General features: G+C 39.6%; 1 protein-coding gene across 5 annotated transcripts in view; it reads left to right on the top strand.

Moving 5' to 3' along the window:
• MTHFD1L (methylenetetrahydrofolate dehydrogenase (NADP+ dependent) 1 like) overlaps positions 1-26,431 on the top strand; it is a 145,164-nt gene that overhangs the window by 60,017 nt on the left and 58,716 nt on the right. For all 5 annotated transcript variants that reach the window (XM_041423909.1, XM_041423905.1, XM_041423907.1 and 2 more), the window contains 4 exons: positions 18,824-18,963; positions 20,650-20,691; positions 21,738-21,838; positions 22,232-22,409. In XM_041423909.1, the coding sequence (XP_041279843.1) occupies positions 18,824-18,963; positions 20,650-20,691; positions 21,738-21,838; positions 22,232-22,409 (461 nt within the window). The remainder of the gene's footprint in view (positions 1-18,823; positions 18,964-20,649; positions 20,692-21,737; positions 21,839-22,231; positions 22,410-26,431) is intronic.

Raw genomic sequence — 26,431 nt, forward strand, 5'->3', positions numbered from 1 at the left:
TTTCAGTCTTATCCACCTGTTTGTCTTTAACGCTCTTTTCTGCTTTGTTTGTCTTTGGCTCCAGTTTCTCTGTTGGGAGACAAAGCAGCGTAGCTTCAATATAGGAAAACCTTTGTGCATTGCCAGCTAAAGGCTCTTGTTCAGATTCTATTCCACAGAACACAAATCCCCATGAAACTGGCTTCAGAATAAAACTGCCTTTTCTCTGCAGAGCCAGAAACTTCAGCATGATTTGTAGTCCTTTGTTAGATTATTAAAAGCAATAGTTCTTAGAGTGGCCTACTTAAATAAACTTTGCAGGTAGTCACAAGTGTAAATATTTGTTCTAATGGTTGTAATTACCATAAGCTTCATGGTTTAAAAAAATACATTTTTTCTAGTAGCAAATCAGAGCACGTGGGCAGAGACTGCGCTGGTTTATTAAATACTGTCCTGTCCTACCCTCCAAATGACAGCTACAAAGTGCTCAGCTGTCCACGCTGAGGTGACATCCATAAAGATGGATGCCTTGTGAATCTGACAGCAAAGCAGATAGCAAGAAACTCTACTGCATTCCTGCTCACAGGAGTTTGCCTGAGTCTTCTATGGCCATTGAAATTCCAAGGGGAAAGCTGATCCTGTAGCTAATTCAGACAGCCAGGGTGCAGGACAGCTATGCTGCAGTTAGGGAAGTAGCTGAGTAAGTTTATTCACTCCTGCTAAAAGTAGAAGTTTTCACTGTTCCACATTTCTCTTTTGGGAGTGTTCTTGTGCATTAGATCTGGCACTCATTAAATCTTGTATGAGTGATTACAGTACAGTCCTGCCATGTCACTTAGTTGCACAAGCTCAGGAAAAATTCAAAAGGTGCTAGGAATAGAGTAAAGTATCTTGCAGAACCATGTGGCTGGGAGACATTTGAGGGACCACAGGCTATGAGATTACTCTCAGCTGCATCCAAAGCAGGAACATTAGAAATCTGTGACATATTCTGCAATTAAATTACTTTCCTGAATAGTAGAATAAATATCTTAATGTACATACATTAGCTCACTCACTGTGAGATGGGATGATGATATAGAAAATATATAATTCATATATTTATTGTTTTATATATTTAGTGTTTATGTCTATTTCTTATTTCTTTTTTTTTTCACTTACACCGTATTTATTTTAGATTAGAATTTTCTGTTAAGTGTGTAGGCAGTACTAAGGAGAATAGCACGGCTTGAATTTGCAACACAGTTTTACAAACACACTTTTTTAATTCTCTGTCCTGCTTTAAGCACCCTCCTTCCTCCAGCTGCCTGTTTGCAGCCCTTTGCAGCCCCTCTGTTTCACCAGCACACCTGTTCACAGAGCCACGTCACAAGCTGAGCTGGAGGCTTGGTCTCAATTGAAAACAACTACAACAAAAAAAAGCCCTTTCCTTCCCCCTCAACAGACAGTGCCTGGGCAAACAGCTTTGTATGACAGGGGGAAGATGAGATAATGCCACATAAGATGGTGTTTTTGTCGAAATAAAAATTTATAGTATTAAAGTCTCATTTGGAGCTTTCAAATGCCAGTAAAGCTACTGTGGATGCACTAGCTGACCAGACTGAGCCTGCATTGCCAGGGCAGCTAAGCCTGTCTCCTTTCTCATCCTGTGCTCAACTGTTTTTGCATGACATCCCAGCAGAAACCTATTGCCTTTTTTGTTGGCTTAGTTTTCTGCTGACTTAACACAGAAGCAGTTCAGCCCAGAGTCAGAAAAACACCAGAGCTGGTGCAGGAGAGGGTGAGCTGGGACAGCCAGCAGTGAGAAACCAATCTGTTGTGTAGATCCAATTACTTGTGTGACCATGTGCCACAGCCAAGGCAAAAAAAAAAAAAAAAAAAAAAAAAAAAAAAAAAAAAAAAAAAAAAAAAAAAAAAAAAAAAAAAAAAAAAGAAACCCTCTCAAAGTGTTATTTTAAAAATTATTTTTAAACCTTACTTTTTCTCTCTACCCTGCATTGCCTTTTTCTCTGCTGGCTTTTCAGCTGGAATGGCATCGTGCTGTGCCTTTTGAGTAGTGTCAGGTAACAGTGATGTAGACAGTCTGCTTTAAAGAAAATATAGATGAAGTTTAACCATTGAATCCTGTTGTGAACTCTCCCTAACTGAAGGCATTCCCTTCTTCAGTTTCAGATATCCAAGTGAATCACAGGCCTTCATTATGTTTTAGATAGCTTAAGCCTTTTAGCTCATCTTTTCCTTTCTCTCTTTCCCAAGCCTTGTTGCTATGTACCAATAACTCAGCCTTTTTGTTTTAATTTTGAGTTCTTGGTATGAGTTTTTCTGCTGAACTTTAAGTGCAATGCTGCAGCTGCCACTGCCTGGTTTGCACTTGTTTGTCCTCTCAGCCTCTTAGTGTTTCCCTGCTGGGAAACACTCTTCCCCCTGGCCCCGCTGCCAGCAGGAGTGGCCCACTGAGGAGGGCTGCAGGCAGCTCCTGCATGGGGAGCACCCACACTGAGGCACTGAGAATGTAGCCATCATCACAGCTGCTGTGTCCCTGGAACTGTGGCTCTCTGAACTCGGGGCTTTTCCTGAGCTGTCAGAAATTATTGCACTACACAACTCAACAGATTACCCTTTGCATCTCTTTAATCACTTTGTGTTCAGCTGAAGAGAGGGGTTACTGGGAATCAGAAGACAAGTGAAGCATGAGTAGATCTGTGGAATCCTAAAGCAAAGTTCTTCTCAAGTTTGTTTTTCAGGTTTGGACTTTGTGGTTGTCGATTGCTTTCTTTGCTGCTCCCAATAAGCATGTCACATTGGATGCTGAGAGCATGCTGTGCTGGGCATCAGCATGTCCTGGTGCTTTTTATCAGCTGACAAGAGGGGAGTTATTGCAAACTGTTGCTGACTTAAGAAAAGTCCCCTTTCTGTTTCTTTCTTTAGTTGGTACACTTGATGTAATTGGAAGGAATTTGTAGACGCAGTAAATTTTTATAAGCCAAGTAATTGACTCTTTTTATTGTGTTGGTACTCTGTTGGTTAGAGTAAGCTAATGACACTAGCTGTTGTAAGTATCTCTTCAGTACATACAAAGTTTTATTTCAAAGGCTATCCATTTTACACACTCTCAGAGCAGACATTGTTTAACAAGTTTATAAAGCACCTTATAAAAATTGTATGTGTTTAATACACTAAGTGAATAATCTTCAGTAGATTTTTTTTAGTGTCATAAGACACTTCAATCCATTTTTTTGTGTACTCTTTTTCAAAAAAAGGAAATAAAGCCCAAATACTTTGGCTAAACTTCTCTTGGCACCACTAGTAATGTGATATTATTACATTTAAATGTCAAATTCAAGGATTTATTTTTAATTTTTTTTTCTTGATATCATTAGAAGGAGATTCCATGCAGTGACCCTCTAGAAAGCTTTAATTTTTAAGAATCTGGCCAGCGTCTTTCTAGCTTGTATTATTTAATCTCTGACTTCTTCACTCTTACTTTCACAAAAAATTCCCCAAAATTTAGCGGGATTGCATTCCAGGGTTTTGCTCTCTGAAAAGTGTGGCTGTTCTTGTTAAAGTGTTAAAGCAAGGCTAAGGTTTCACGGTAAGGGGTGGTTGAGAGCATTATCAGTGTAGGTGTTGCTTGCCTACTCCAATCTGTGTGTACTACAAACTGGAAGAAGGATGTTCAGAACTTTACAGTGTTTGCTCTGACCCCATTCATAATGCAGCTGCTCAAGCAGCTGTGCTGGGCACAACTGTGACAGTGGGGAGGGAAGGTGATACTGTGTTAGCTGGTATTGCTGTGAGGCTCTTAAAGTCATGGTCTAATAATACAAGTCTCAGTGGTACCACAAACTGCAAAAAAAGGTGTCATTACTGCAAGAAGATCTGTGAATCTGTGCCATTCACTTGAGTGGTGGTGCCATTCACATCCAGGCTGCCCTTTTTATTACTTTCCTCACGGCTGCTGAGGTAAAAGTAAATTCCATTGCTTTCACTTGTTGTAAAGTGGGAACAAATAAATTGTCTCCTTCTTCATGCTTTTAGAATCTTAGGAAATTTTCTTATCAGTAAGCAGGAAAGTCTTCAGAGATGAGACGTAGTGCAATGTGTTTTTCTTCACTGGCATGAAATCAGACTTCCTGGATGCTGAGTTTACTTGCTGCCTTGTCACAAATAATCTGGATGCAAATCATGCTTGCCTGTAGGTTGCTGCAACTGGAAGTCAAGTGGCAGTGATTTAAATTACTATCTATTCGTGCTTTAGTGCTTAAAAGAGTCTTGAAATAATTTATTCGTTATTATGTGAAATGAGAAACAGATATTTTCTTATATTTTTGTGCATTCGAAGTCCTTGAGAAAGTTCTGACTCTACCTTGTCGCTGCAGATTTGTATAAATTTTTTATTCTGCTCTTTAGCATACATTGCAATATGAAGCTTTTCAGAGGAAAGATTGAGTAGAAGAGAGCTGTCCTGAATGTTTTTGTATATAAGGAAGCATCCTAGCATTGACTTCAGTATCACATGTCACTGTATTTCAGAGCTGAATTAATTTGCAATCCTATAAATTATGCAAAGCTGAAGTCAAAACTGAAAGTTTGTATTGATCATGAGCTATTGAATTATGTCTGACAAATATCACACTTGGCATAAAAAAGTTATGTTTTTCCCAGGCAGGAGAGGTGGTGCTATTTTGAAGACAAAGCTTCTGAAATTGTGGACTGTCTTGTAGTGAGATATTACCTTCTTCCTTTAAAAAAAAAGTACATCTAAAAAACATGCTGGAAATTCACTTAGTCTTTCCTTGCTACAAAGCATATTTGTAAATGTTTGTTCCCAAATCTGCTGTTTATATCCAGAATTGTGAGGGGCAATTTACAGGAATAAAATAACAAGTGATTATAAATCATCAGCCTTTTAGTTGAGTTCTCTGATTTATCTAACAAGCATATCAAGTGATCTCCTTCATAAACTGACTTAGCTCCACTTTGAAATCAGCTAGGATTTTTAACTCTTGCCATGGCCAATTGGGACTCATTTGTTTTTTTGTCGTTTTTTTTTGTTGTTGTTGTTGTTTTTTTTTTGTTTGTTTTGTTTTTTTTTTTGTGGTTTTTTTTTGTTTGTTTTTGGTTTTTTGTTTTTTTTTTTTAATACTGTGTTACAGCTTAGTCCTCTCTTTCTCAAGTGATAATTTTTAGTAATACTGTCTCTAACTATTCAAGCACACATTTTCCATATGTGACTGTGATTGATTTAATACTGTTAGATTCCCAGACTCCTCCCTGATGTTTGTTTGATGAAGTTCCCAAATCGTAGGTCAGATTTTTGTCACTTTTCTCCAATGGCAGTAATTCTTTATTGCAAATAGCTTTTGTTCCATTTCTGTTCTTCATAAATCCACAGAAACTTTTTCCCATGTGATACCTTTTCAAGCTTTGCTGTTGCCAATAAACTCCATCAGTGTTCCACAGTCTTTCTGTGGACATGCTTTAACAAATAGTAAATGGGAGCCCTGGGGCTGGTCCTCTCTCCTGCCCCACAGTTCTTGTGTGGTGGTTGCCTACTCTCCCCTTAATCATGTGGTAATATTCTTCTGGTTAACAAACTCCTATGTATTGCTGTAGCAGGTTCTTTTGTTCCTCATCATTGATGAGACTTTGCCATATTTTCATCACAGGAGAAAGCTTTTAATCTGGCATGGCCTCCCTTTGGTAGACAAAGGTTGTATTTCTTACTTATTTTAGTTTTTTAAAAGTTATTCTGTTCTTAAAAATCTGTTAGAAAGCCATCAGGTCTGTAGTCACTCAGACTTCCTTCCCCCCATTACTTGAAGGTAGGTTTTGATACTTTTCAGGCACGAGGCACCAAAAGAAAAGGAACTTATTTAAGATGTTGATACAAACGTTGTGGTTTGTATTTTTCTTCTTCTTCCAGGATTTTGAAAACTCTGACTGACATTTTATTAAGAGAAGTGCATTCAGCTCTTGTGTATTTTGGGTTTTTAATTCCATTTTTAATATATTACAATAACCTCACATCATTAGCTTCTCTGTTTCAGTTTGAGGGGCTGAAGACCCTTGTAATTTGTTTGCATTTCCTTTGCAGTTTCTGACACTTGTTCCCTAGCGTAGCAGCTCACTCTGTCTTTTCCTCTGGTTTAGAGCTTATGCAATTAATAGTGACATTATCTTCTACTCAAGGAGTTAACCCTGCAGGATAGCAAGCTGTTTATTTGGCTGCCTTTCCTCCTAGTGACCAGAAGTTACCACTGTTCTCATGCCAGATGTTATGTGAGAGACCAGGCATTTTAATTTGTACATTTAGAGAATTTTGAATTAATGGGTGATTTCAGTGTGAAGAAAGAAATTTTAATGGTTACATGACAGAAAATAATTAAGAGATAGCGTGGCCTTATCATAGTTGTTTTCAATGGGGTTTTTATTGTTTCCGGGTGAATGGATGCTGCTCTGTGCCTCGCTGGAAAAGAAATTAAATGGTTTTCTCACAGACTAGGAGCTGTGAAGGGGCACATGTGTGTTGGCTGTGTGCTGAATGAAGTGTCACACCAACACTGAGCTGGCTGGGTCACAAACAAGCAGAGAACTGGATGCCTGTAGCTTGTTTGAGAATTCCATGTTTTCTTCCCTTGGTATGGGTTTGCAGAGTAGGATGGAGATGCAGTGAGATGGTGTTGGGGGTGGGACTGTACACCTGGGGAATGTGCTGCAGTGATGATGGGGAGGCAGGAAGGGCTGTGTGAGTGTTCCTTCTGGCTGGAAGTTCCTTCTGTAACTAGAACTTACAGTTCCTTCTGTAACTAGAGTTGGCTGGCTCCTGAGGAGCTGGTGCAATGAGGAAACCTGTCCTGTCTCCTCTTTCTGGCCCAGTGAAAGGCAAGGAGACAAAGCTGCAAAGTCCATTGCTTGCCACCAGCAGCACACGGTCTCTGATGGAAACCTCCTGGTCTGTCATGAGGCTGTGGCACTGCAGTGCCTGACAGGAGCCATACATCTTATTCCCAGCTCCATCCTTGACTGGTTTTCTGGCCTTAAGCAAGTAATTTCAGCCTCTATGCCTCCACGTATAATCCCATTCTTCCCGATGTGTTCTTTCAGTTTATGAACTTTCCTGGGGGCAAAAGCTGTCTCGCCATAGCAAATGGGGAGATGACAAGCTGTAACAGGAACTTTAAGGTAACAGGGCTTTTGTGGAGCCACAGCAGCTGCCAGTACTTAAACATGCATCAGGAATTTACTTACAAGCTGACATGGTATTTTAATGTCCTGTATGCTGACCTCTTCTGCAACATGTTAGAGATTAACACAACTCTTTCCTCTGGCGGTGATATTCATAAACTAAATGGAGTGTACAACTGTTAAGGGCTATCCATTATTCTCAGTCTCAGGATAGTTACTCAGAGGTAAAAATAGATAGGAAGGATCTGTCATTCATTCAGAAAGTAGAGGCACTGCCCAGTTCCTGATAAATAAAATACCATTCTAGTGAGTAGAAACTGATGACATTGCACCTTCTGTTCATTTTCCCTTCCTTCCCCAAGTTAGCAATCTTACCTAGTTTTAAAACTCCCAACACATAAGAAGCAGTTCCTTTTGTTCTCTTGTTGCCAACTGGTTGTATTGTTTTTATTTATAAGAAGAAAGGAGCCAGGGGTTAAAAAAATTGCAAACAGTAAAACATCGTGTATGCTAGGAAGTTCTCTTAATTCATCGCTTGGCAAAGGAAATAAAAGCAGGCTCCCCAGCTAACAGCGTTACTTTTGCTTAGGGTTATTTGGCAGAAAATCCATCATCCTCTCTCCATTTGTGAGTATTTCATATTGACTTACACCCTTTAGCAAGGGTCAGCAGGGCAGAGTATGCATAAAGAGTTCAAGTCCTATCTCAAAGGTTGAATTTTAATTTTCGTGGATGGTTTATTTTTAATATCAATTGAAAATGTTAGCTCTTTATTAGGTTTTTGTTTGTTTGGTTTACTGACCTTTTGATCCTGAAACCTAATGTTCTTTTTATGCACAACTTGTGTAAGAATTAGGTTTCTTCAGATGTTTACATCATGTTGGAGAAACCAGTGTTTGCTTTTTATTTTCTGACTCATTCTGGATCTGCAGGCAGAAATGTTTTGTTTTCTGAAAGCTTTTATAATTAAAATTGTTAATAATGTACACATACTGAGGGGGAAATGTTTGTTTATTTATTTTGTGTATTTACTTTTGGAATGGCTGACTTAATTCATCAAGGCTCCAGAGAAGTCAATACAAACATGGAACCTGAAAAGGACATAAATATATGTATTTCCATTTTTGATTACAGTAATTATAGTAGGCAAGGTTTTAATATCATCTAGTACAAATGTACATTTTGCAGAGTTGATTTTCTGTTTTCTGCTAGTATTCCATAAGCTCGGGCACACTGAGAGCTCTGTTAACAGGGGTTTCAAAAACTATTACTTAAAGCTTCATTTTCTTATTCAGGATCACAGCTCTGATATGTTTTCATCCTGTGCTGCCCTCTCTATGAGCCCAATTAAAATAATGTGGTTTGGGGAAAAGGTAAAGATTATGTCTTTAAATGTTCCTGGAAGAAAAGTGCAGATGCTAAGGCTTCCAAATATTTTTATTTACAGATGTTTTGTTTTTTCCTCAGAAGTGAACTACTCTATGGTAATACAATATAAAATAAAAATACTGTGATTTCTCTGAAAAGATGCTAACTTTAAATTGTTGTTTTGTTTGGGTTTTTTAGTTTTCAGGCAACAAATAATATGTATTATTGTATGCTGGGTATTTTAACAGAAAATAATTACTGAAAAATAGTTATTTCCCTTTGAAAACATATATCTGATTACATATCTGATCTTATAATCTAATTGGATTAGCTTTAAAGAAAAGTTCAAGAATTCATGTCTAGGGATGTAAATTTGTTTCTAAACCATTTTTAAACATGTTAATGAGATTGCAAATAGTGCTAGGTTATGTATGGCCAGTATGATTTGTTAATGGGAAGAGTGGTGTTTTGGCAAATAGCCAAAGTGCTTTTGAAGGTCAGATGTTGACAATATTTGAAAGTGTTCAAATGCTGCTCTCTGGTTCTATAAAATAATACATTAAAAGAAAAGATTAATATCCAAAATGGTATCTCAGGGTCAGTTTAATGCTCTGACCTTGTGATTTAATTTTTGCAGTTTTATAAAGCTACTGTTTAATTAATTTGATTCGATTGAGGAAACAGATTAGATTACTACAATAAGGGAAAGTGTAGGTTACAGCATCTTTTAAATTTTGGGTGGCCTTCCTGTCTTTTACATGGCGGGCCTATTTTTTGGTCTCTTTATTGTTGGCTTTCTACGCTGACAGCTTTATTGAAGCTGACAGTCTCAAGCTCTTCAACTTTGCTACCTGCAGGAATAAGGCACATGCTTCTAAAATATTTTCAGCTTGGCACAGGCTGCAAGCCCTGAGTGGGAATGAAGCTTCAGGGACAAGCAGATGCTTTGCATGCATGAGGACACGGTACCTTTGTGCTGCCTCCATCTACAGCATCTCAAACAGAGCTCCCAAGGGACTGAGTAACAGCTCCATAAATCAAGGGTTGCAGGTTCAGCCTGTCCAGAAGCTGATTAGGAATTCAGTGTACGTTTTGGGGCTCTTCACTGCACAAGGAGCAAGAAAGCACAAAAATGTGGGGGAGGGCTAAAGGATGATAGAGTAGCTAAGATGACAAGATGATGGGCAATTATGAAGAGGAATTGAAAAAAAATTAATAATTTATAATCTGCAGTAAGGAGGCACAACTAATAATGTAGAAATATTTCAGAAATGGTAATGGGTAGTTTGCAATGGCAATTCTGTTGCCCTGATTACATGAATTGTGATTAAGTGGATAAATTCACCATAGGCATTAAAGAATTGATTTAGCCATGAGCAGTTGCAAGGATTTGTCGTGCAAACCAGCAAAATTGTGGTTTGGTTTGGTTTTGGTTTTGACTGCATTTTTAATTGGGAATTCCATGTAGGAAGATAGGATTTGTTGGTGTGTGACCTTAGTACCGTCTCTCTCCTCAGCTTGTAATTCTTTCTGTAGGATAAATTACGCATGACATCATGTCATTTAACAGACACAATTATTTTCCAGAGCAGTTTTAACCAGTTGAGGTTTTTTTCCTTATCCAAAAATTATAGGGAAAACAGCAAATATAACATATTAATAAGTTTGTTGCAGTTCATCAATCTTACACTTTGAGTAGAGGTTCAAATACCAGTTTTGTATATAATATTTTAAAAATGCAGGTGATTGCAACCATACTAATGCCTGCCTACAAAGGGTATTTCAGAGCTTCCATGAAAAGTTTCCATGATTTCCAAAGTTGCTTCTTCTGCATTTCTTTATACATGTGACTATTGCATGAAGTCTGTGCAGCACAGTGGGCTTTACCTGCCTGCTTCTTTTACCCTGCTGTGCTCTTCTGTGGCTTATGCTGCACATTCTCACACCTAGGCATTATTTCCTGTCTCCTAAAATACTACTAGCAGTACCTGGCGTTCTCTGTCTCCATGGAACATCTTTCTGTTTATTGATATCGTACATTTTTATATGTGTTTAATACACATATATTGCACTTTTTGTAGAATAATTTCCACTCTCACAGAACTCCCCAGCAAAGCTCTTGGGGTGGTCTTGTAGAGTAATTTACAGCCTTTGCATCAGATGTTTCACTAGGCCACTTTTATATCAAGACACACTGCTCATGCAAGGGAATAATACTCTTCTTCCTGGGGATACATAACAGGAGATGCCCTTTGCCATGAATTTCTAAAATATGTAGTTGTGCTGTCAATATTGTTGTCGGTGTCCTCTCCCAGGCCAACCATGCAAGGAAGGCATTCTGTCTCCTAGCAAAGACTCAAGTGGGATGAAATAAAACCAGATCCTGTTTGTCCTTCTGGGAGAGGGTTGCGCTATGTGTGTACACAGAAAAGACAGTGTCTGAGTCATGGGCAAAATCATTACCACAGTATGCAGGTGCTCCCCAGATTGTAGAAGGGCAGAGTGGAGAATCTTCTCCAAGTGCATGCCTCAGTGCCGAGTTGGGGGCAGTTCTGTCCCTGCGGCTGCCTGGGCTGATGGCTGTGTGCGCTGCGGGCTGGGCTCGCACGGCAGTGATGGATCACTCCGTGCCTGGCGTGCCACGGGTGGTGCGCAAGTGACAGAGCATTGATCATCGGGATTCAGCAGCCTTTGTTGTGTGGCATTCACCGCAGCCTCGGCCGCCGCCACTCTTGTGCTGTCCGTGCACAGATAGATGCTTTTCTTCTGTGACGAGGGCGAGGGGCAGCGCGATTTCCTGGGCTCCCCCCTATCCCAGCCATGCCCATCTGAAGGCAAGTGAGGGCACTCACAGCCCAGCGTGTAGTGGCAGGTGCTGCTTAAATGGATTTTTTCTTGGAGTTGTGATAGGTTCTGATGGTAGCTTGTCTGGCTGCAAAAAATTGTGTTCCTCATCGCTACCTGCGTCATCACCCATTGTCCGATTGTGTTTCTGCTGCCCTTCAGAAAGTATGTCCTCTTCCAGGACATATGCCAAAATGGTAGTTTGTCTCAAAAACAGGGTTCTTTGCATCCCTTCTTTTCTTTTTCACAAAACAGTACAGTATTGGTGCTAAAGCATGTTTTGTTTCATGACCATTTGATGAAATGCTTAGAACTTTTCCAGGGAAGAAATTGTCAGGCTCTCTGCCTGCCCCTTGAAGTTAGTGTTTTCCAGATGCTTGTAATATCAATTCTCAAAGCATGTTCAAAGTCCATTTTCAGTAGCTTTTTTAAGGGGAGTGTAGAAGGACCCAAAACTTGAGAGCTCCAGAGAAAGCAGTTTCACTCTGATGAAAGGTGCTTCAGCCAACTGTGTCTTTTAATAGTGGAAGTAGATGAAAGTCTAGTAGTGAGAAATGCATTGAGTAACATGGTTTAAATGTGATGAAATTTATTTTAAGCCCTTAGGGAAATACCACGAGTACCATAAGTTAATGTACTCCTTGCAGAATTGTAAAAGAATGGCCTTAAATGAAGAGCCATCAGTGCTGCTGTTAATTATTCCTTCCACGCAACTCTAAATAAAGAGGTGGTGAGGTTTTAATTTTGTAATTACCAGAAGACTAATAATTCTTTTGCCAAAGACCATGGTGATCTTTAAAGTATGTAATGTAATTGCCTTGTTCCTGTGCCATTAATTGTGCTCCAAACGTGGTCGTCTATCTTATGAGCAAATGTTACTCTCTTACCTCAAAGAAAACGTGCTATGAATGGTGAAAGAGGCAACCTAAAATTCACAGTTCTTTTGTTTGAATTTTTCTGGTTAATGTTGTAACAGAAGGAGGTTACAAAAGCAGGGACTGTGTATATTTGGTTAGTGTATTCAGCTATGCATTGCAGTTCATGTCAGACCCAAACACTTAGGCTAAGAGTTACAGATCTTTACATGCGTATAGGACACAGAAATTAAGAGAAAGTGACTGTAAAGCTCAGCAGGTTTAGCAGAGTGATTCCAAGAAACATGTAGCCCATGAAGCCACACTCAGCTCATTTAGTTTCTATTAGAATGAATCATTTGTAACTTGTTAGACATCTTCTGTTTTTAATCTCTAGTAATAAATTTAAATAATGAGCTCATTACTATAGTGAGCTGCAAGAAAATGTCAAATTTTACATTCGAAGTATCGGAATATGGTTTGACAAGGTGGCTAGGGAAGAATTAAGTTTTCCGCTACTAAAATGTATCTTCATTCCTTCCCTAGCTTCTGCTGCTTGTTTGAACATGTTCAGATACTTGTCTGGTCTTACTTCAACTAATTCAAATATAGCCCAGTGGAAAAACTGACAACTTTTTTTGCACTGTGTTTTTGTATGTTTTTGCTTTCTGTTTAGCAAATTGCAACAGTTTACCTTCCAATTAAATGGATGCCAAAGACATCTGGGCAGCGGGACAGAGCAGGAGAGAAAGGTGGAAGACTTAAGAATGAACAAGAATTACCCTTTCAGCAAGTCAGGGTGCACATTTGGTTCAGCCACGGTGTAAAACCATGCCCTAAATTGGTGGTTTGGAGGCTGGAATCACTGCAGTTGCACTTCTGCATATTTTCAAGACAGGGAAGCAAGCAAAGCTGTGGAGATGTGCAGAGCATGCTTTCTGTCACACAGTGCTACTCCTGCCAGCTCCTGGAGTTTTCAGTTTGATTCCCATCCTGAATTTAAAATCCAACATCTGCAGCATACATACATAAACAGGCCTTTAACACCCACAGAAAGGAATTGTATCCTTAATTGTCAGAGGATTGTGACTTAAAAGTTTTCTTCACCTGTCTGGCTTGGAGTAAATAAATGAATTTTCTATACTTCTTTTTTGTCTATAGTCTGGGAATGATCTGTATGAATCATTGTGAATATTCTTTTGTTTAATGTATGGGATGATCTAGGAAAGTTAACAGCAATTGATATTAAAAGTGAGTAACTGTGAGAGGTTATGAGGTAACCTTTAGTTTCTCATTTAAAGCTGCTCTGCTTTTCAATGGTAAAATTACTTTCTTATGGAAAAATAAATGTTTCTGAGGAAAAGATTGAAATAGCTTATTATGGAGTCCCAAGGGAACCAGCACTTAAATTAAGTGTATCCCTGGGAGCCAAGTTTCCTGTGCAGCCCTTGCTGCCAGCAGGCAGTGACTGTTAGCCGAGGCCTGAGACTCAGCCAAAGGAGATAATAAGTGTCCTTTGAAGGAAGGCAGAATGAATTGCCATATCTGCTGGCTCAGTCAAAAGCATGGATTGGGTGTCAACAATCAGAAACCTCCAGTGCCCTGATGTCGGCAGGGCAAATACCACCCTGGCATCTTTCTTTAGCAAAAGATGGAAAGTGCAGACTACATCCAATTAGTCTGTTAAACTTAGGGGCAAATATTTTTCCTATTACCTTTTCTTCTAGACTTCACAACAACAACATAAAATTTTAACAACCAGTGCAAAATATTTTCTTCATGGCATGGAAAATGTTCAGGCTATTCATGTGTAGTTTTCTGCTGGACTTTGTGTTCAGCAGTGGTAGCAGTGAGTTCCTGTGTTCCATGACATCTGAGAATGCTTGGAAAGAAAAATGAACAGGAAGACTCCTTCTGTTGGGGGGAGGGGTGGGGGAGAAAAAAAGTATTTGTTGCATTCCAAAATCAGTCATAATAATGGAAGTTCACATCAAATAATTGCTAGAGTCAGAATGGACAAACGTCTGGTTATTCATCTCTAGCTCTACTAACAAAAATGTGATATCCTGTTACAGAAATCACTGATCATCCTGGTTTATTTTGGCGATAGCACACCTTGGTATTTTTCACTTAAAAAAGAACATATCAGTACTTTATAGCTAGCATATCTCCAGTTCCAGGTTCACAGTTCATGTGCTTCTGTGACTTTGAGCTCTTCCTTTCCTGAGTTTACCAGCAGACAGCTGCACTAGAACAGATATGTTTACATGTGGGGAGTAAATGGCAACTTGCAGCTCAGAGTTTCCATTTCCTTTTACATTGTTCAGGAATCCAGGCTCACAATTCGTCCTCAAGCTTCGCCTCATGTGTGTGCATCTGCCTTGGCCCTTTATAGTACAAATGCTTTATTTTGACATTGATTTGTTGATACAAAGGGCTGACTAGGGAAAAGATACTTTCATTAGAAATTACCCTCAGTACACATCAAGTTCAATTGTGGGTGAAATAGCTTTTTGAAAAATATTCTAAACATCAGTTTCTGTAAGGCTTTTAAGCACTATATCAATGGAAGAGTAATGTGGAACCACTTTATGCATCTTTAGCAAGATAGATGTATTTTTAGATGGAGAAAAATTAGATTTTGTATTAAGAATGATGGTGAAATCTGATTAGCTGCTCAACATACGACACTGTCTATTTAAGCTAATGTCACATGTTGGTGATTCCTAGATGTCCTTGGTAAGGCAGTAATTACATGAAGGAGGTTATGATAATTATATACAAGAAACAAAATCATGAGAGTGATTTGTTCGTTTGCCTGAATCCTGAAGTAGAATTAAAGACTCCAGTGAAGAGAGTTTGTTCTGACTTTGCACCACCCAACAGACTTCTCTCTATTGCCCAATTTCACCCCTATGGGCTTCTCCTTCCCCATTTTCCCATTACCTTACCTAATTTCGATATTTTGGGTTCTTGCTCTGGAAGAAAACTGTGGTTTATTGATGATTTTAGTAGCAGGGGATTGGGTGAAGTAGACGTCACATAAATGATCTCTAGAAAGACCTGTGGCAATTGCATGTTGTGTTTTGCCTACTGGCTTTTTGACCCAATATCCCACAGTTACCCAGATGTGTAAGAGTGAGCTGCTTTTGGTCACACTTATGTGGATATTTAATGAGAACAAATTATTTGACCTTATTTGACCATTTTGATGCAGTTTGTTTCTGATGTATATGTAAATTAATTGCTGGGTTTGACCTATAACCTACTCTTAACAGCAATGCAATGGTTTCATGCACTGCTGATACTTGAAATTTTAATTGTTAATCCTCATTCCAATGTTCTTTATCATGCTTAGGCTCTAAAACTGAAGCACAAAATCAAACAATAGGTTTGCACATTCGGTTTTGCACTTTATATGACCATACAGTGAGAGTCCAGAGAACTGTACTGAGTGAAAATTGCGCCCAGAAGATAATCTTTTAGTACTTGTCCAGCTCATCATTGAGTCTTGTCAGTGCAAGGAGGCAATTCAGAAGGCAAAACAAGGCCTGGGACTGTAGTAACACTGATCTAGTATATGTTTGCCATGGAGTTGTGTTCTCAGCCTGGAAGTGCAAATACCTTTGTGTTTTCTGTGAGCTTGCTGAAGGCAAATCATTTACCTCTTTACTTTCATTAAAACTGCATTGGAACTGTCTTTGTGACCTGGAAATCAAAGCAAGCAATTAACACCATGCTGGTATCTATTACAAACCCCCTACCTGCTTTCAGGGCAGCAGCCCAGGCAGCTGTGATTCATGGAGCTGGGAAATGGTCGCTTGGCAGGACATGGGATAAACAGGCATCTGGGGCAGGGGGGCTGAAGCTCGGCAAAAATGTATGGGCAGGTAGCAATGCTTGTGTCACAAACCTCTCTTCAGCTAAGTACAGCAGACCGCAGCTACTAAAGGAGATGTTTCTTGCCCAAAATTTATGTGAGTTCACCTGTAATTCTCTGCTATTGACAAGCTATGTATGAGAAATTCTTGTCAAAATAAATACACCTGAGTAGTGCTTTAATTTTCTGTTGTTACCTGTGAAGTGATTAGCTCGCCACGTGCTACTTTCAATTTCTGTTACATTTAAAGTGATTAGCTGGTTTATCTCATGATCATTAAATGTAGAGTAGTTCGAAACTTCCCACTCACAGTCTGTGTTTTTCATTGACGCTTTCATTTGAAAGCAGGAAACAATCTGAAAGTACTTGTATTAAGTGTTTCGGCACAAAGATTTTAAAATATAATAGCTTGGCATGTTATTCTATCTTCTTAATATTCCTTGGAGGAAATAAAATGGAGTTGCAACTTTCATCCAGGCAGCTTTTCTACTACATCCTGTTTCCTTCCGCACACTGGAGAAAGCACTGACGTTTGTCTCCCTTTCCTCCACTTCCAATGAAAAAATCCCTGTCTCCATGTTGCAGCACTCACTCTGGTGAACTCTGACACAGTATTTGAGTTGTTTAGGCAAAAGTGAATTTTATCCTCGGTATCAATGGGAAGATTGCAAAGAATAGAGGAATATGCACAGCCCCGGCTGCCTGGGCTGCCCGAAGGGTGGCTTGCTGTGCGAGCAGTTGCTGTGGAAGGCTGACATCTCTGATTTTCTCCCACTGAAAGGCAGACTTGCAATCCCCCCTTTCTCAGAGGGAAGCTGACCCTTGAAAAGGCTTGGCATGAAATGGATTAACTCCCTGGAAACTTTGTTTGGAAATGTTAGGAGACTGCTATGTATATGTGCTGGCAATCTCTGTAAGAGACAAATTATTTTCCCACCCTCTCAAGCACTTGGTAGTTTATCTGTTGTTTATATTAAAGATTGATCGTGGTTATATATTCCTAATTCAGGATTGCCATTAATCACCCTATGCCACATAAGAGACTGGAGAAGAAGAATGAGGGTTACTGGAAAGCAGAAATGTGATCCCTGGCTCTGCTTTTAATGTGACTTATCCTGGCATTAGCTTTGCTCCTATGAATTACTGCGTTTGTGTAAACTTTTTTTTTTTTTTTTTTTTTTTGTTCCCATGTTTGGTGTGTCTGTTTTTCTCAGGGCTATTTAGAAAAAGATGGTATAGTTATTACAATGATTGAGGAGAATGTTAATCATGACACTTGCCATGTTACTATTTCAAGAGGTCCCTGCTCCCCCCAGCAGGCCCACCCCCTTGTTTGCTACTACTTGCTTCCTCTCCCAGCCCCAGCAGCCATTTCCTCCCCTAGAACAGATCCAGGCAATTGTTTCATCCTGTGCAAAATGAAGAGGTGGAAAAGGACCAGTGGGGTTAGGACAAATGCTCAAAGGCTGAGACTTCCTAAAGTGCATCGGCTGCCAACAGTGAGATGCTTTCTGCCACAGCAACAGAGCAGATCTGTGTGTCCTCCTCCTTGACCCTGCTGAGGGTTCCCAGTCCTGGAATGTTCTATCAGCCGTTTGTGGTCCCTTCCCCTCCTAAGCATGAGAGACAAAACTGCTGACAAGAGAGAAAGAGAAGGGAATTTACGAGTTTTTACAAGTTGATTTGGGCTATGAGAACACATTACCAGCCCTGCTTGGAGTCAGGTCCAGAAGCCTCTGGAGCAAGCTGTTTTCCTGCCCTGACTTGTCTGCCTTAAAGTCCCTTCACATCTTTGAGAGGTGTGCACTGAGCCCAGCTCTTTAATGTGTTCTGGTGGGAAATGGTTGCGTCAGTAAATTTTCAACCAATAGGAGAACTAATCCCTTAAATTTTTTTATTTGCTCTGTGCTTGTCTTTGTTTAATATAAAGAAATTACTTGGATTTTAAAAGAAGCAATCAAAATAATTTATATTTGACAAATCAGAACAAATTCACTCTGAAGAGACTGGTATCCTTTAATACAGATTGTCTTCTCTTTATTTGTAGGTCCACTAAACATACTTTGCCATGTGTATCCTAATTCTGCACAGATTTTTCTCTTGAGTCATGTTACATTCATGTCTGACTTCTTTGGTGCAAAATCCCATTATTAAATTAGTTATTTAACAGCATATTCAACACTAAGATGTGACTGTAACTGCTGGTTTGTGTTTATAATTAAACATCCTCTCCACAAAAGCAAGAGATCACCAGGAGTTCTGCAAACCTAGAAGAATTTAGGTCCATTAATGGTGATGAAAGCACATCTTTAGAGAAATCAAAGGAGGAGGAATAATGTAAGAAAGTCTTATATCTGAGAATTTGCAATAATTTTACACATAATTACATCAAAACAGTGATTTTAGAGGACTATGTATTTTTTAAGTACTTTGATTCAAACTAATTCAGATTGCTTAGTTTTCCCCTCCACCATGGATCTACCTTTGATGGCATATTGTACATATATAAGAATAAGATAATTTATTTCTGAGTTGAGAATAGGTTTTTAATCAGACTCAGTAATGTAAATAGATCTCTATTTAAAAGTTCATTCAAAACTGAGTACTGGTGTGTATTTAAGTGCACTGTGTGCTGAAGAAATATCCCCCAGTGTTTAACCAAAAGCATGTTCAATGTGTGGTTTTGTTTTGTTTTTTTAATGTTTAACAGTAACTGAAGCTGGCTTTGGTGCTGACATTGGGATGGAGAAATTCTTCAACATCAAATGCAGAGCCTCTGGCTTGGTTCCCAGTGTGGTTGTACTTGTTGCTACAGTGAGGGCTTTGAAGATGCATGGAGGTGGGCCAAATGTAAGTTTTTGCACATTTCTTGGAAAAATCAAATTGTCGCTAATATTTGAAATAAGTAAAATACCTTGATTTAAGAAATATTTGGGGTAGTCTCTGGGGCACTGTTTAGATAACCCTTCTGAGATACTTCATTGTATAGATGTTATCACTAAAGTTAATGCTGTCTCTAAAATTAAGCCACAAATGAAAGATGAGGGACAGAAGAGCTCTGAAGAAGTACTATATCTTACAGAGGAAGGGAAGGTTGTTGCATTTAAAAAAAAAATGTAATACATAGATATTCTTTCCCCTGCCTTTTGAAACAGCATTTGTAAGTGCAGTGAAGTTGTTACAGGCTGGGCAATTTGACAGCTGAGGAGGAATGAGACAAGTTCGAGTTGCAGTATGCGAGTGGAAGTAGAAAACATTGTTAGTGAAGGCTTTGAGATTTCTTTCACTCCAGTAAAGGGTACCCCTTATGTCCTTTTATTTTTCTCAGATTAATTCCCACGGGGATGCTGAAGTAACTGATGAAATTTTGCAAGTGTTTTCCGAGGGTACCAAGAGTCACCAGTGTATCACTTTTTGCTGTCTAAGGCACAAACAGATTTTGCAGATTACTGATTGTAGAAATGCTCCCCGAACGTGCAATCAGATCAGACTGTGCTAGCCAAGCAGACAGACACTTAACTCCTAGGAGCACTTTCATCTGCCCAGCAGCATGCTGGAGAATGATGCTGCCAGGGAAACAGTCACACTGGGGGAAAATACCAGAGCTGTTTCCACAGCCACAAAATTTTAGAAGGCATGGTTTCCCTTACAGCTAATCTTCTCTAAGAGTTAAAGCTGAGCTACCCTTTTTCAGTCTTTCAGGTTGATGTAATGATATAATTTTCTATCATTTTAGTACACTTCTGATGCATGTTTTCTTTATTTTGAATTATATTTCTCCATCCTATCAAAGCAAGTATATTTTCACATGTGTTATCACTCAATCTAGCAAAAATAGGACTTAAATATGTCTTAATAACTGTCTCTATTTCTGTCTCACTTGTGTCCTTAGAAGTTTAAAGGTTTCATTTGTTTACAAATGTGATGCATTCATCACTGAGGCATGTAGAGTACCAGATATTTTACTGGGAGGTTAACTATAAAAAGGACTAATGCTAGAGACAAAAGTCTGGTGCCTGGCATTGACGTTATGTGCTCCTTGGAGACTCAGTACAGTATCCCAGTGATCACTCTCGTGATGCACTTTGCATGTATACCTTTGTGCTTTCCAACAAATTACTTGCATGCAGTTCCTTGCCATGGGCAGTAATTAAAGAACATCAAAGATTATGTTCTTCTGTGTTGCTGTTATTTCCTCAGCTGTTGGGAGTTGCTGCCTATTGTCTTTGCACTGCTGGTGTGCTGTAACAGCACATAGAATGAGATCCAGCTGCCTCCCCTAGCAGTCCTTTGCAGCTAATTGCTGAGGCACTACCTGCGTCTTGCTACCCAAATACAATAGGAGGTGTTGCTATTGTTTGTGTGCTGGTGCAGCTTGGAATAAAACACAAGCTGCAGGCAGGCTGTGATGCTGTGTGCACTGGTATGGGTTAGCTGGCAGTACAGAAAGCAGGCAAAATTGCACTTCAGAGCCTTTAGGGTATGACAAGTATCAATGTGCGATGACTTTGCTTGTTTATTATTACCTGTTCCCAGGTAACTGCTGGTGCCCCCTTGAAGAAAGAATACACAGAAGAGGTAAGAGGAGCTGTTACAAAACTTTAAAGAGGCTTTTGTTTAAAGGAACAAAATAATATGGCGTACAGAGAATCAGAACTTGTCCTTGCTCTGGCTGGACAGTGTGCAGCCTCAGCTTTGACAGCAGCATGCTCTAAAACTGACATTCAGTGAACATTGGCATTGCCAACAACTAAAACCACCTCATCCTCCCTCAGCCCCTTTGTGTTACCCCTCTTAGGTGTATGGTGCGTGATGGATTGTAATAACAAACTGAAATAGCTGAAAAATAACCTTTTTTCAATAGTTTTTCCAGGAGCACTAAGTTTTCAGACTGATCAATGTACAGGCATTTATAAAAGCACAAGAGCAGCGTGGTGTCAAGGGGGGTTACAGACACTCCCTGAAATTAATGATAGCATAACCTGTTCATTAAAGAACAAGTTTAATATGTTTATGCTTCACGTTTGTGGTGGGATGTCACTCTTCAAACCAAGAGTGAATTCTGCTGGTTTGTTTTCTTTGTCACTTCACTCCGGACAAGTTCTGGTCTTCTGCTTGTGTGAAGCTATGGATATGTGTTTTGTTACAACTAAAACAAGGCCTACAAAGTGTGAGGTAAAAGCGTAAGTAAGGAAATCCAGTAATGTGCTTGGGGTAGTCTATGCATGTGTGTGTATGAACTCTGCATCTAACACATCTGTGTGTCAAACCCCACCCCACCACTGCAGTCTGTTTATAAACTTTGCAATCAGCAGATTGTCATCCCTTTCACAATGATGACAGGCAGCCAGTCATCAGCTGCACCATCTTCCTGTGTCTCAGAAGAGAGCAGTGGATTCTTGTACAAATTTTGGACGCTGCTTAGTTCCTTAATAATGTCTGATGCTTATTAATTGGAATGAGAATTAATAAGTGCCAGAATGCTTTCATCTGGAAGAATGTCACTTGCCTGCAACTGTCATGATCAGCACTGTTTATGTTCACTTAAATTTATGGAAAATTCTTTGTCTGGAGAAGACTTTATGTGTTCTACAATTTCCATTAATTTTTATTTCATTGCACAGAACCTCCAGCTGGTAGCTGATGGCTGCTGTAATCTACAGAAACAGATTCAAATTACTCAGCTCTTTGGAGTTCCTGTTGTGGTTGCTCTAAACGTCTTCAAGTAAGTCTTTCATTACTCTTGTTCAAATTCCTCACTTTTCTTGGTTTTTAAATTATTCAATTTGGCATGAACAAAGGAGCTATTAAAGAATCTCCTTTTTTCATCATGAATATAAAGATATTTAAGTTCTTATATTATTCTTAATGTTCTAAAACCAACAAAAAAAAAAGTATATGCTACTACAGAGTTGATAATCTTCCATGTTAATTAGCTATAACAGTCTTGGAATGTGTAAATATATATGCTGTATATAAATGCATTATGTATAGGGCACATTTCTATATCTACCTGCTTTACCACTGCTGATGGTAAAATAAGGCTAAGTTTGTAAGGCTAAGGTTGTATAGAGAACTAATTAAACAAAATAATGAGACAGGACTGTTTGGTTGGCAGAACTGACTCTCCAGCTGAGGTTGATCTGGTGTGTAAGATTGCAAAGGAGTCTGGAGCATTTGATGCTGTACCCTGCAACCACTGGTCGGCTGGTGGTAAAGGAGCAGTAAAATTAGCTCAAGCTGTGGAAAAGGCAGCCAATCAAAAAAACAGTTTCAAATATCTCTACAGCTTGGAGGTAAGATTTCTTTTCTGTCTCTCTCTTTTTTTTTTTTTTTTTTTTTTTTTAATGAATGCATTCTGGATCAGAGTCGGATTTAAAACAAGAAGAACACTGAGAACATTGAAACAAAGTCATCCAAAATACTTGGAAAGGAACTTGCTTTGGTTTAAAGTCATAAAAGCTGGAGAGAACAAACAATCTGTGGTTTGTCTAATCAGGGAGCAGGATACTCACTGGCAATGATGGTTACTTAGTGCATTGAATGACACATCTGATACTTTCATGTTTAACATAAAAGTATGTATGCAGATGGAACACTCTCGGATTATTTTGGGAGACTTCTCCAAAGATCTCACAGTCACAGTGTTTGTCCTGTTGGTTGGACAACAGGAGATGTAGTTGCTGTCCCACAGTCACAGGTATTGCACCAGGTTGTGGCTACCTGAAGCATTCGGTGTCTGTATGAGAAGGATGTGACACGCAGCGCATCCATGCTCATCCCACACATCTGCCCAGCCCAGCCAGGTCAACACAGAGAGGAAGCACTGCCCTTACCTGCACCCACCTGCACAGCCAGCTCTCAGTGAACACAAAGAGCACAGGTGACCCAGTCCTGTTCCTTCTCTCCAGTGATCAGATTGGAGCCTGCCAGTACAGTATGGTGCACACAATGCTGCTGGTCACTGCTGCTGCTGGCCCCAGGTCCTCAGTCTATTCAGGAGCAACCCCCAGGGCTTCTGTCCTGCTCCAGCTGATGGCACCACAGTCCACAAGCCCCTGTGGTTTGCAGCTCACTGCAGCTGCTGGGTGCAGTCCTTTCCTCGACTCTCTGTCCTCATAGTGCAGAGCAGAGAGCACACCCACACAAAGGGCAGTCAGAAACCAGATTTAATAAGAATAGAGAGGTCCTCAAACACATAGCTCAGTTGGTCAGACTACTGGCCAGACACCTTTACACACAACTGACCCCTCCTTCCTCCGTTCTCTCATTTTCTTTCCACGCTTACACCTTCTCAATCCACCTTGATTACTCCCTTTTCCCATCTTTGCTCCTTCCACTAAACAATCTTTACACATTCCCACCATCCTCTTTGAAAATCCCATCATAAGGTTCACACAGTCCCAAAATCTGATTTTTCATACATCCCATAGAGTCCTGTGCTGCTGTACACAATCACCTCCTTTCATCTGCAAAGTTTTTTGATTAAAGAGCTTTCCTATTGACCCATCTGGGTGCATTTCACACCAAGGACAGTGGTCTAATCTTCCCCTTGGATTGTTGTAGGAAACAGGCTCAGTGTGCTCTAATTTTCACTGATTAGGTTTTTCTAGTGATTACATTACAGAGGGTTCCTCCACCTATCATTGTTGCTCTGATCCATGCTGGGGCTTTGGTGCTGATTTGCTTAGCCCTTAGATAACCTTACAAAGGATAGTGTGGTCCAAGTTTCAATTCTATGTCTGCCAGAGTTAGGGACTCTTTCTCCATGCCTTGGAGACTGTTATTGCAGTTGTCTGCAAGGTAACATCACAGCATTGTGAGCTGGATGTGAGCTGTCGTGTGGAGCTTGGACCCCTGGGAGCACTGGAGGTGCTGGGGTGCCACCGTGCTGGCAGAATATTTGGAGGGACGTATTGGCAAGAAGGTTATGCAAATGATTTCTCAGGGCTTTCCTGGCTATCCAGATGTGGGTGGGTTTAAATCTGAACAGCCAAACAGACTTTTCTGGCTCCAAGGAAGCCCTTGTCAAGTTTCAGATCCTGTGCCTGTGCTACTTAAGTTTCTTTAGAAAATGTTCAAATGCTATTTTTTTTTATAACAGAACCTCAGCTTCATTCTTTTAAATGGCTGGGAGTTCCTGTTTTCATTCTTCTCTCCAGAAAAAAGTTCAGCCTGAGGTAGATATACTCTGTGGTCATCTTTCACTCTCTCTTCTTCTTCATGTGCACCATGTATCTGTTGCACCCATTTTCTTTTTTCTTTCCACCTCCCTTGATGTTTTACAAAATGTCAGTAGACCAGCCAACCCATATCAGTATTAACCCCTGCCCTGACAGAAAACATGGAAATGTGTTGGGAATAGTAGTGCTGCAGCATGTATTCCAGGCATTTTGCTCATGCAATAATTTTACAGCTGAAAAATGGACAATGTATAAACCTTTCTAAGTTTGTCTCTGCTGAGATGCTCTGAAAACTGATGCTGTCATCTTATGGGGCTTGTGTAGTAAAACGAGGGAAAAAAATTCTTTAAGAAATACATGTTACAGTTTTCCCCACTGCACACTTGTGTTAGAGGGATCATGCATTAACCTTTGACAAGGCTCATACTAAAGCTCTGGTGTTACTGTACACTGTGTAGCTTACAGTCTGGTGGTACGAGTGAGTAAAAAGGACTGGTGGGGGTAGACTCTGCCTATAAAGAAAATCAGATTGATTTCCACTTTAATGTCTTTCCCAGACACATCGTTTCGTGCTGTGTTGCATAAGCAGCATGAGCACAAAGGGAATGAATCACATCTTTACATCAACTTAGTATCCTGTAACTTCACACAAGTACTCTGAGCCTCAAAAATACGTTGAAGGGATTTTATAAAAACATATAAAGATTTTTAAATACTGTAAAAAAAGTACATTCAGGCCAACAAAAACAGTGAAGTGTAAAGTTCAGGCTTCTGTTTCATCCTTACTGTGCAAAGGATGGGGACTGAAGCAGCTGGAAGTAGGAGAATGAAGCAGCAATGCTGTCACTTTTACAGTATGTAGGTCAATTGGTTAGTAGGCTCACAGACAAATGAAGGAAAGCCACCTCTCCCAAATAAGCTTGCCCTGATTTTTTTTTTTTTGTTATAGCAGTTTTGAGGTGGAGTTTCTGCTGTTCAAAGGGGTAAAATTAAGAAATTTAAGGAAGATAAGAAGCAGTAAAATGGGATTCATACAGATTTTTCCCCCCCTCATTGTTCTTTAAGGGGGTGTAAGTGAAAGGACATAGTTCCATTCCTTATCTGACTTGTCCAGTTACTTGAATAATATTAAGTCCTGGTTGCCTCAACTTTCACAGGATTTTCTGTGGTTGGGGTTTTTGTTCTGTTTTCTTTCCCTTTTGGAAGGTCAAGGAGGGTAAATACTCTGCTTAAAACCACTACCTCTTCATTCATATACCTGTCTGTCTTCATGAGATAGCTCTACTGTTCCCTTTACTCCACGTCTTCATTATCCTGTAATGTCTATGCACCTTGTTCTCCTGTTGGAAAACTTCATCAGAATTTGCTTCCAGAACTAGCTATAATTAGAAAAATTTCCAACAGCACAAACCACTGTAGCTGTAGCAGGTTCATTCAGTATTTTGATCTTTTGTGAGAAAGCAACACTCAGGATATTTAAAGAAAAAGCTTCAAACCCTTATATGTAAAACTGGTTTATATCCTTTCTTTCTATTTCGAACAAACTTTGCAGTAAACTATCTTATTAGTGTGCAGTCAGACATGTACTTAGAGGATAGCCCATGTCAAGTGGGCTCTCTTTGTTTCATTTTTTTCCCAAATGCGTTCATCTCTGTAGTGCTTTATGTAATTTCCAAATTTACCTTTGAAAACAAAAGCTTCCTTGAGGAATGTTTACAAATGTGTATGGTGGGAGAAGAACACTAGAAGAAAGTATTTTCTAGATCTGTCAAATGCTGGTTAGAAGAGAATCAGATTCGAGAGAATCAGATGGTTGTTTTCTGGAGTATCTTTTTACATTTGTACCATCTTTTCCAGTGAAACCTGATCATGTGCCAAATGAGCAATTTTAGACATTGGACACAGCACAGTTGTGTGAGTTCAGGATTCAGGCTCTGCTCCTGTTCAGTATCATAGCAAACCAGTCTAATTAGAAGACCATGCTAATTTTATTCCTTGAAGCATCTAATTTGGTCTCTAAACTTCCTTGGGTGTCATTCCATGACATACTCTTCTATACTCCCACTTTTAGATGGCTTTTGGGGTTCTCTTTATTTGTTTCTCTAAGCAGGCAATATTTTTTTTTAATCCTAGTG

This window comes from Onychostruthus taczanowskii, unplaced genomic scaffold, assembly GCF_017590055.1.
Source record: "Onychostruthus taczanowskii isolate IOZ18803 unplaced genomic scaffold, ASM1759005v1 scaffold8, whole genome shotgun sequence".
NCBI lineage: Eukaryota > Metazoa > Chordata > Aves > Passeriformes > Passeridae > Onychostruthus > Onychostruthus taczanowskii.